Source organism: Halyomorpha halys, unplaced genomic scaffold (genome assembly GCF_000696795.3).
Source record: "Halyomorpha halys isolate HHAL.00 unplaced genomic scaffold, Hhal_1.1 Scaffold676.1, whole genome shotgun sequence".
Classification (NCBI taxonomy): domain Eukaryota; kingdom Metazoa; phylum Arthropoda; class Insecta; order Hemiptera; family Pentatomidae; genus Halyomorpha; species Halyomorpha halys.
Window position 1 is genome coordinate 250,588 of NW_027111100.1, and position 12,388 is coordinate 262,975.

The window sequence follows — 12,388 nt, forward strand, 5'->3', positions numbered from 1 at the left end:
TTTAAGGAAGGAATTTGGGCTTTACCATCTCGTTGGAAGAAGGTTACCGACTGTAACGGTGGATATTTTGATGAATAAAGGTGATTATTTGAAAATATTTATTTATTTATTTATAATTTCCCCCAAAAAAACGACAGGACTTTTTGAATGACCTGGTATATAAAATAAAATTTGGATAATAAGTAAATAATTAATTAACATAGTATTAATTAATTAACTATTATTAAATAATTAATATGACTATTATTATAGTAATAAGTAACTATTATGATAATAATTAATTAACTATTATTAAAAGAAAAAAGAAGTGGAGTTAATGTGGTTCAAAGGTTTTCCTTATACTTTTTTTCATTAACATTATCAAATAAAAAATGAATCTCATTAAAAAAATAAACAACCATTGTCAAGTTGTTTATAGTAAATATATATGATATGGCTTTACTATGAATGAATCCAAACCTTTTTAAAAATAAAGAATATCCTTGTTTTGAATAAAACAATATGAAGTGTTAAAAATTTACATTTATTGTGTGCTATCAAAGGATAACTCTGCAATCAAAACTAAAAACAACGACTACTATCTCATGTTGTCTCTTAACTCTTCTTCTAAAGTTATAATTTATGATTATTCTTTCTATAGGACTAGTTTCCAGCACTTTATCAATGAAAATCTGTAAGTTAATAGGTTTACCCTGGCATTCCCAGCATTCCAAGCGCCAACGAGGGGGGTAGGCCATGAAGGTCAGGTAGAACATAAGGTTTCCTTTTACCTCCGAATGGCGAGTCAACTTCCTCTGGCACACCTACATAGTGAGTTTGCCAACCAAAATATCCTACAACTAAATCACCCACTTTGTAATCAGGATGGCGAGACTCGACCACTCTAAATAAAAAATAAAATAAAATAAGACATTAATAGATAAACAAATATATATAAACAAACAAACAATACTGTTAGTTATATATTTATCCATTTTAACAATATTTATAAATATTAATATATTGAATTGTAAATGGTATGAATGGAAAATACATATTTTATTGCTCACAAATGAGTATCTATGGTAGTCTATTTCTAGTAGTCTCATTGTTTCAAATAATTTGTACTCATAGTGAAAAAAAAAAAAAAATCTGGTCTAGATTTTATATAATTTTCACAGAATGTTAATGTATAATGCAATTAATGTAGTTAAAGGTTTACTCCTTATTTTATTTTATTTTTTAAATAAGTATTCTAAACAACACTCCTGTAATTACTGTTCATCGGATATTGTTAGTGTTAGGCGATTAAATAAAGAATTCTAACTTAAGGAAAGCAACTTAAAAGTTATCATTTGAAGGAAAATCATTTGATGTTGTAGGAATCTAGTTATACTATACTGTAAAAGTTGTCAATGACTTTTGTTTCTTAACATGTTTCTTAAAAAACATAAATATTGCTTATAACACATTAATTCATCACATATCTGTTAGAGAGAATTCATTGAAATTAAAATATTTCAAAATTTGTTGGTAGATAATTTATTTTCTAAAGAATATTATCTTAATCATTCATCAAATATAATCTTTATAAAAACCAAACAAAAATTATATGAAAGAGCTCAATGGTCAAAATAGCTTACTTTGAGACAACTTCTCCAAACATGGTAATCCCTGGTTCAGCAAAATGAGCTATCGCCCTGAAATATAAAAACAAATTAAAGATAATGTTAACTGTAAAAATAATTTAAATTAAAAAGGAATTGTAGACTATTCCAATGGAAAATCAGAACTTTTATAAATCTGAACAATCATGAATTGATAGAAATGGTATTTATTGGGAGTCAAAACTTTAATTCCTAAAAGAGAAAAAGAATACTGTAACCAACCAAAACAGATTTTGTACTTATTTTTTATAATAATACATCTAAAAACCTTTATGTAACCCATATTAGTTGGAGGATTGTCATAAGTTGGGAAAATTTATGGTTTGAATACTCAACAAATTTAATTTAACTAAAAAAAAAATTGTTTTACCACTATTTTTTTTATGCATTATCAACATTTAAGTGAATATAAAATTGTGATTTAATACTTATACAATGGAGAATTGCACTAATTTTGTTTTTATTCATATTAACAATTTAATCATCAACTAAAGACTGTGATATTTTATTTATATTTAATTTTTTCACTGTTGAATATATTAATCAGTTTTCATTTGAAACACAATAAAGTTATTGTAGCCTAGATATGACTATTAAATATGGAATTGTTAATCTTCAACAACGTTTATCCATGCTGTAAAGGCAGGCAATCTGATACCGCTGCTGAATAGTGCTGCGTGATAATTTGATACACAATATTGTTGTATTAACAATATAATACTATAATCTTACTTAGGAAATTTAGATAGATAACATGTATATGTTTGTTGATAGTGTTCAATTATCAAGAAATGTTTTATGGCATATCTTTTTATAAAATATATTTTATAAAATCTAAAAAAATGAGTTTAATTTATGAATAAAAAAATTCTTTTTTGTTCTGAAAAAATGTCTTCAAAATAATTTAATTAACAAAATAGTATAATGAATAAAAAAGTCACCTCATATAAGGATCTACACTAATCGCTATTGCTTCAAAATGAACTTCTGAAACAAAAAAAAAAAATAGTCAAAATATATTATGGTTAATAATATTTGAGAAATCTAAATAATTTGAAGCTTGGTGAATACATGAAATTGGTGTAAATCTGTATCATATCCTAAGTTCTACTCCACTGAAATTTGTTTTTTTAATTGAATTTGTTTTTTTGACTTCAACTGAAAATTGTTACATAGGGCTAAAAATAGATTCCATTGGAACATTTTTCACAGATATTTTCAACGTAGTTTTAGGAATGAAATTAAGGCATTACTGTGTTCCATGGATAAACAATGTCATTGGAAAATATTAATGATACTAATGAATCAAAAGTTCCCTAAATCAGGAAACATAGTTTTCCAATATACAGGTAGGAGGGGAAAGCTAACTATTTTAGTATGTTAGTTACAGCAGGTCACAATACATACATTGTAGTTCACATGGTGTAATAGAAAGTGCAATATTTTAGCTGGGTATTTAATTATTTCTCGATTCCTTAAAGCACAACACAGTTGCTTATTATAAATTTTCCAAAACTGATAACTTCCCTGATGGCCATATTTCAAAAGATTTTCTGTTTTTCTGATGGATCTGCAGCATACTATAAAAGTTAAAGAACTTCATAAACTTCTACTTTCACAAGAAAGGTTCTCAATTGGAAGAAGAGTGGCACTTTTTGCACATGGTCATGTTACTAGCAATGGAATTAAGAGTTATATAAAGATATGATAATAAGATATGAATCACTGAATATTAGCTTTTGTAAAAAACTTTCCCGAAGTACCCATCATTAATCCCCTCTTATTCTTCCCCAGGTTGACTATGGATGCTCAAAATATAGAGCAGGACAATCTGGTGAACATGAGATGATACTGAAAAGTTTGATTGATGCCTTGCTTCATAATATTAATTTTCGTCATTCCCAGACGTTCTCAAATCTCCCGTTGATATTCTGAAATTTTTTTTTATTATATTATCCAAAGGAAATTCCTTCTTGGTACATTCTTAATCCAATCCTTAAAAACCAAAAAACCTTCCTATATTATTGACCTCCTCATCCTACGCTGATACATACACCTGTTAAATACAAGATCTCAAACAACTGATCAGTACGGTACGACTAAAATGAGTTCGCCACTGCTCACCCTTCTCCTTCCTACATCCACAGGCAAACTCATCTTAGATTTACTATACATTCCTTCCCATAGAACTTCTCCCTTTGAAAAATCATTCATTATTCGAGCTACCTCATTTTGGAATTCCTTATCCAATCTTAAAGTCTCATCCTTATTTTCACTTAAAGATCAATTACATATCCATCTCCTTGATTACCAATACCACATATTTGTAAATATTAAATATCTACTCTTTATTATTATTATTTTTTCCACCCATTTCATTTTCTCATATCTCTTTATTAAATAAAAAAGTTGTTAGTTTTATTTTACACATGATCACTATATAATATTTTATTTTACTTGTGGTGGAATAATAGAAATGGATTGTAAAAAAATGTGGTTTTAATTTGATTGTGTTGTTTCATTTTATTGAGTTATAATTTGTAAAATTGGGGCTGGTCCGCAGTTAGGGGGACGGGGGTAGCCCCCTAGTCATTTATATAATTATTATTGTTTTGTTTAATATTGTTAAACTTTACATAGCGTAGACAGACAAATCTACTTGGGGGAACAAGTGTCCCAGAGTAATGATGGATTTTTGATTGCATTTGTTTACACCCGGTCAATTAACTATCTTCCAATAGAAAGAACTAAAAAATAAATCCAATTTGGTCGAGTGGAAAGAGTTTAAAAAATAAATAAAAGTACGAAACTAACACGTTTTTTAAATTTCTGTAAGTCTTGGCAACACTGGTGTACCGCCGATTATTACTTTTCCAAACAGTTGTAATGCAAATCGTGTTAGTGACAGAGTTTGGTTTATTTTTAAGTGGTAATTGTTTACTTCAATTCTTCTCTTATTTTAATTAGGTAAGATTAGGTTATATTATAATTTGGAACAACTAATGTAGAAGTAGATTTCATACTTATTTATTATAACAAGAGGATAAAAGTACTAACATACAGAATACTCATCAAATAATTAGATATAAGCATCCATAGAAGTAATTTAAAATATAAATGAGAGTAGTTTAGAACATATATAAAAACTCAGACATAAAGTATACATGAAAGTAATATAAATCATGCATAAAAACTCAATAATTTAAGAAATATAAAATTTACAACATAAAAAATGTAATAATAATGAAGGCTTAGAGAACCCTAAGATCAATACCATTTGAATAGTAATCAGATAGATTTAAATCCTCATAGTAAGAATAGTATAAATTATCCAAACCTCTATAATTTAAAATTGTGCTCTTTAGGTCTGAACATGATTTAATAACCGCCGCTTGAATATACAAATCAATTAAGTGGTTAAGAAAAAAATATATATTTATATATTCATATGAATATGTAAATATGAAAAATAATGAAATAAAGGCAAAGATTTCCACAACATCAACAGTGTTAAATATTTATATTTTACTCCTCTTGGCCCTATTCTCGAATTAGAATACATTTAATATTAAAGAAATTAAAGAATTATAATTTCTATTATCTCGCCCTTAATTTCACATCAATTTCGTTGTTTTTTAGACCCTAAATACTTAAATTTCTCTACCTATTTAATTATGTGTCTTCTAATACAAATAGAATTCAATAATCATTTATAATTTGTTTGATAAGTATTAAGTTTATTAAACAAATTAAAATTTTCTTTTTTGTTTTTTTACTAACGTTTCATAATAAATTAGTTCTATGGAAAAAGTTATTCTTATTAAAAAAAAAATTAAATTTTCTGCAAAAAAGTTCTATTCATTTTATCACATTAGTCCACGGTTTAGAAGATAACCCCATTCAAATTGTAGAATATTTTGAGAGCGCCTCACTTACATTATGCTTAAGCTTAAATGAGCATTACTTAATGCTGTGGTCAAATGAACGATATAATAAAGGATGGCTCCAAGAAATTTCTTCTTATATTAAATAAATTAACAAAAAAATCCATAAATTAAAACACTGTATGAAAGGACAATATGGTATTTTGAAATCCTCAATCGTTTTCAATAACACGACTTCAACGGGAAACAATGTAAAATTTATCGATTTGCCTTTCATCTTTGATTAGTACCTATACTAAACGTGGTAGATTCTTGGCAAGCTTGATGCTACAGAATTTATCTGTGGACTGCTTCAATTGAAGGAGACCTCCAAAAAATGATAGGTGAAACAGCTTTCCGTTCTTCAATAGATCCTCAAGTCACTTCGGGATAACAATATGGCCGTCATAACTTGCTGGTGAATAAGTCTTCCCGTCAAGTATTTTATCCACTTATTTTGGATTATATACTGTGCATAATAATTCTTTAAGTACCTACCCGTAGGACTACATTGTAGGAAGCTCAAGATAAAAACTATGAAGCCTGGTTCCACCACTTTTTCCCAACTAACTCCTCCACCCTTGTCTACCATAATTGTTTTTTTATTGAAAACGAGTCACGAATCACTATTATTTTCTCACAAAAACATTAAATAACGCTTATTTAAGTTTAAATCGAATAAGTAAAACTTGAGTGTCGGAGAACCGGAGGGGTGATGTGATTTGAAGAATTTTCAACATTTTAAATGCGATTATATAATTCCCTCTATAAAGGAATGGACGTTGCAAAACAAATGAAAATATAAAAACTGAACATCTTGGGAATCACAAGAAAATGTTGTCATTATAAGTGGATAACAACTAAGACCAATATAATATCTAAATAATGTACCCTAAGGGGGGGGGGAGAGAAAAAAGAATGAATTATTCAAAGATTAAAAAGTTGAGTAGTTATTCAAGAATTTCAAAAAGGCCATCCTGATAAATATGAAAATTAAAGGATAAAAAAGGTATAAACACAATCTCAAGGCGACTACTGTGATTCTTTTGTATCATAACTGACTCATCCCTACCATGACTATTTTATTCCAAAAAATAAAATAACAAGCAGATTTTTTTCCAAACACTTTCTTATGACATCATAGTCTAGCAAGAAAATAGCTAATAATAAAATAAAAATGCTGATTAATTTATTCTGCCCCTTTTACGATTTTTTGTCGTAGTATAATTTTAATTTCTTTTTAGTAGTATAAAAACTCAATTCTCAATATTCAGTAGCATTCCAATTTTTAATTATGCTTCAGTCTATAATAAAAAAAATTAATTTCTTTTAAGAATAAATTTATGGTAGGATTTGTATTGTTTTGCATAAAAGGAATAATTAATTGTATAAATAAAATGAATTGTATCCATTTTTGTCTCAAAAACTCTTTATTAATATTTTAAATGTCCAACGTTTCGGCCAACCTGGCAATCCTCAAGGACAATCGTAACTATAATTTCACACCCAGATGCAACTATTAAATTTTTTTGCAGGCTATTCTGGCCAGGTCTAATAATCTTAGTCAAATGAACCATATTAACTGTTGATAAGTGAGTGATAATAGTGTAAGGTAATTTTTAATTAAAAGTTTTAAAATTAAATGAAAAAGTTAAAAATTGGTTAATTTAGCTAAAATTATTAGGCCAGGCCAGAATAGCCTGCCAAAAAAATTTAATAGTTGGGTGTGAGGTATGAAACTATAGTTAAGATTGTCCTTGAGGAGGGCTTGGTTGGCCGAAACGTTGGACATTTAAAATATTAATAAAGAGTTTTTGAAACAAAAATGGATACAATTTCTTTTATTTAAACAATAAAACCAGTCTCGAAGAAGTGATAAGATTATATATAAACGAATAATTAATGTGTTACTAAATTTATTTAAACGTAGGCGCCGGGACTAAGGAAATATTAGCGGTAGGGACGAATGTTAGTGTAATATGATAAAATAGGAAGGGATATTTTATTTTTTTGTAAAATACAAGAGCTTCTGAAGGGCGCAAACCCATCCTATCCCGACGTTTATCCATACCAATTCAATAAAATGTTTCTGCAATATTGTCATTGTTTATGACACAAAGAATCAAAATTATATTTTCAATAACGAAGGCGATCTCACCTTTATCTTTGACTTGTGGAATGGGCTCATCGACGAGGCTGAAGTCCGTCTGCTTCGGGTCCCCTTCAAACTTCTTACTTAGGACAAACTTTCTGTTCTTAGCCATTTTAGTGCCTGCTTGTTGATAGCAAAGAGGTCCTATCTCGACTAAGCCTAGACCTTCCTCGGCGTTTTTTATATAGCCCCCTCCTCTTGTGTTGCTCAATATGACAAAACTTAAAAGGTAACTACTATTTGTTTGTTGGGATATTCTTGGAATATAAAAGAATAAAATAGATGTCCAATCATTGCTTAAAACAAGACAGCTACCAACATGTAAACGAACAAAGCATTTTAAAATATTAACATATTTAAAATATGACTTGTTATTACATCTACTTATATTTTTCATCATTTCAATCAATATACAATTTCCGAATCAGCATACAATTATTTGGTACATTTATTAATGAATGTAGGAATAACAGTTTATCCATAACCTTTCTTGCTAAGCTAACTCGCTTTAATTTATGGTTCTGACAAAATTTTATATTATAATTATCAGAGATATTGAGCAGATGTAAGAATATTACTACTGTTGAGAATAATTTTAAGCTGATGATATACTGATAGCCCCAAATCTGGGTTGAGATTGTAGTTGCCATGTCATGGCGATGGTACAAGAGCCCTTCTCCTCAAAATTCAATTATTTCACCCAAATTTTTTATTACTTTAAATTAAACTATGTATTATTATAAGTCAAAATTGATGAGTCTGCGAAGTGCAGTTAAAGCGAATACAAAATGGTGGCTGTTTCAAAACGTTTTTTTATTTATTTAATGTGATTCACAACTGTACAAATAATAAATACAATTAGTAAATATGTAGTATGTTTCATATACACTTGAAAATCTTGGGAAGAAACCACCCATTGGTGGTACTTCAAACATTAATTTAAATTAGAAGGTCCCGTGGCCATCTTCTTTTCAGACGTCTCGGAGGATTATCAGGGATTGTTAAGGATGAAAGATTAAGAATTAATGGGTTAGGATGGTTAAGGAGTTTGGAATGAAAAGACGCATATCTGGGATGTTAAGCTCTTTGTGAATGAGTTTATTTGTGACGTAATAAGGAGCATCAAGGATTTTACGTAGGATTTTGGATTGTAACGATTGGATGCGGGAAGAATTTGAAACCAAATGAGAATTGAGAATGGTTTGGTGGAGCCCCAGAGCTCAATTCCATATGTCCAAATTGGTCTGATTATTGTAGTGTATACTAATTTTTTGTAGTGAATGGGAAGTTTAGAGCGTTTGTCAAGTAAGTGTTGTAGCAATCGGAATCTACGGGTAGTTTCTTGTCGTTTTAGTCTTGTGTGTGGATTCCAAGTAAGTCTCTTGTCAAGATGGAGTCCTAAGTATCGAATCTGTTCAACAGGCATTAGTGGTGTATTTAGAAAGGATACTGTAGGACAGGAGGGCAGAGGTTTACGACGGAGAGTAAAGGTGATCTGGTGGGATTTGTGAGGATTTATTTTGATTCTCCAGTTTTTACACCATTCTTCAATAGATGTTATGTGTGCCTGTAGTGTTTGTGATGCATTAGTTGGGTCGTTGTTTACAGAAAGTATACATGGGTCATCAGCGTATGTTGTTAGGGCTGTGTTAGGGTGGGTTGGGATGTCAGCTGTATAAACCGTATAAAGAATGGGACCTAAGATACTACCTTGATGAACACCGGCGGACTGATAAAAGAGAGATGAGTAGGCTAGGTTATGATTTACTTTAAAGGTTCTATCAGTGAGGTAGGAGCGGATTATAAGGAAATATGTAGGGGGTAGGAATTTACGAAGTTTATAGAGTAGACCTGGAGTTTCAAAACGTTAAATTTTTTTTTTATTATGAGCTCTTGTTGTTGAAACTACCTACATCACTAGAAAACCTGATAGAATCATTTAAAGTAGAATAAATTTACTAAAGTTTGAGCTCTAACAGAGCTGTTTATGTTTAATAGTTCCCGATATACAGTTTTTTTAAGTGCAAAATTTCATAAAAAACCTTCTGAAAAATTAGTAGTTCCTGAATTTATTGTGGGAAATCTTTATCTCAGGAACCATGAGACGTATAGATGTCTATTAGCACTCAAATTAAAGTTAGTGTAATGTGCTATACAGTTATGACATTTATCTTCGTAGGAGTATTAGTTTTCATGGTGTTCGCTAAAAGGTAATCAAAAGGTTTTCATTAAAGTAATAAAAAATTGTGGTGAATGACTCGTTTTGTTTACTACTGGGGTCTTGTGCTAGTAGTAGTTGATACATGGGTACACATAATTATTTTTTATTTTTAACAGTCCGTCAACTATACAAACTATTTTTTTATTAATGAAACTGGCATTATTTTATATTTTCCCTTGTTGAAAAATACAACCAAAAAAAACAAAACCAAGCAACTTCCTTTAAAGTAGGCCAAAAGATTTTTTTTTGTTTTTTAAGGAAATAAAGTAAGATTAGTTTTTAGCATCTTTTAAAATTCTTAAATACAAATTTCCGCATATTTTTGATCAATATCAAATACTGACTTTCATTAAATAAATGTTTTTTAGATTACTTTACAAAAAGCGACTTTTGGTTTTTGTACAATTTGCTACACATTTACTAAAATTGATAATATGTTTTCGTTATTCCAAACTAAAAAATAAATCGATTGGTGTATTATATCATAATAAGAGCACGATACAGAAATAATTTGAACAGACTGACCTGGCAAGGTGGGACAAAGTATTAGTTTTACGTATTCGTATTACGAATTTTTATCATAATCCAAAATGAAATTTTATGGGTCTCTAATCTTTCTTTTTACCCTACAGACCTCTTTTACCAAAGTATTATACAAGGGGAGGAAGTTACAGAATTAGCAACGCCGAATTCAATGAAACTTTGTTTTATGGCATTAAGTCAAAAAATATAGACTCGTGTCCGATTGCCATTGTAAAAAAAAAAATAAAGCCCAGAAAAAAATATTTGATATAATATCGAAAATATTGAGTAATATCACATTTTATTATTTGCTTTTTCGTGCAAGACACATTGTTAATCGTATTAAATGAATGTAAATGTAAAAAACATTACAAAAACTAAAAGATGCTTCCAGTAAAGTAAACCAAAGAAGTTTTTTAAAAGAAAATCTAGTAATTCTTTTAAAGTGGTTTTTTGAAATCCTAAACGAATTTTCATCTAAATGAAAAATTAGCATTTTCAGAGGATAGTTTTTCTACTAATGTCCCATGTACACGAAAATTAAGTTAATGCATTTTTTGTGATTTTGGAAAAAAAAAGTTCGTTTGAACAAATAATTCAGCTATCATGTTGATCATCTTTACCGCTATTTCAGAATTAATTTTTTTAAACTACTTTTTATTTTATAATTTTATAAAATTCAGTCTCATAGCCCAAATACAGGTGAACCGCTGTCAATATTATGAGCTTCATAGGCAAAATCATTTTTGATATGCAGTAATAATTAAGTCAATGATTGAGTGAAACCTGTTCTCTTATATGTTACGAAGATGAAGATAAAACCGGTTTCCATCATTGCTAATATTAGTCTGATTTTAATGTTGTTTGTTTTGTTTTTAGATAATTAAATTATCTTTTAAATTAATAATTTCCCAAGAGATCGATGATTTATTATTGGCTATCAGAAATAATTGTCTTACTAATAACTGGGTGTTTATTTTAAAATTAACCTTATTACACATCTACAACATAAAGGGAAGAAAATTTATATAGTACAATTGTATTAACTATTAAATAGGGAGGCCAATTTTGTTGTTTATTTTTTAATTTTGAAGGATTTTAACTGTGTACAAAATCGGACATCCTCTGCGAGATAGCTTCTGTTTTTTTCTCTTGGCAGTAGCTCTCAAAGCTGCTCTTAACAATTTTGAAGAAACATTCCCAAAGTCCTCTCCTTACACTTTTCGATCTTAGAATAGTAGAGTCGAGTAAGGAGGAGAAATAATTATAAAGAAAAAGAAAATGTACTTGTGCGTAGCTGAAGAAGGATTGTGCCTCCCAGTTTTAGCGTGACTACTTCAGACTTTTACAAAACATTGTTACGAATTTCAGAAGATTTCTTTAGCTTATCGATTTGAGAAAAGAGAAACCTATGAGATATTTTAACTTATGAAGTAATTAGTTTAAAATCAACATTTTAATAAGTACAAAGCTAGTAGATTTGTCCAAAAACTCGAAAACTTTACTTCTTAAATTCTGGTATTTTCCTTATTTAATTAATTATACATAAGTTTTCTTTCTTATGAAACTGCTTTAGAGTTTAAAAAAAAAAAAACTGGTACAAATTTCACCAGATTTCTTTAACTTATCGATTATAGAAAAAAAGAAACCGATGTGACATTTTAACTTATAAATATTTAGTTAAAATCAACGTTTTAATACGCTTTCTTCTTCATGAAACTTAAATTTTTAATAATTTTCATTATGAACATTTTGTTATTCATATTCATACTTTAATTCATATTCACGACACCTAATAATTGTCATTTGTATTATTCATATTGTCTTGTATTCTATTCCTTTAATTCTGTCATTTTACTTACATATATAATTAATTAGCTATACGTTTCCTTACTCACTTTAATTTTAAATAATTTCATTTTGT

The 12,388-nt window shown here is 28.8% G+C and overlaps 1 protein-coding gene across 1 annotated transcript in view; it reads right to left on the minus strand.

Annotated features, from left to right (window-relative positions):
* The window catches only part of LOC106685272 (prostaglandin reductase 1), an 11,515-nt gene extending 3,645 nt beyond the window's left edge, over positions 1–7,870 (minus strand). Inside the window, exons 1-4 of the mRNA XM_067049188.1 lie at positions 7,728–7,870; positions 2,588–2,633; positions 1,623–1,679; positions 692–883 (exon numbers count right to left, since the gene is read on the minus strand). Of these exons, the coding sequence (XP_066905289.1) occupies positions 692–883; positions 1,623–1,679; positions 2,588–2,633; positions 7,728–7,833 (401 nt within the window). The 5' untranslated portion in view covers positions 7,834–7,870. The remainder of the gene's footprint in view (positions 1–691; positions 884–1,622; positions 1,680–2,587; positions 2,634–7,727) is intronic.
* Between the last annotated feature and the right edge of the window lie 4,518 nt (positions 7,871–12,388).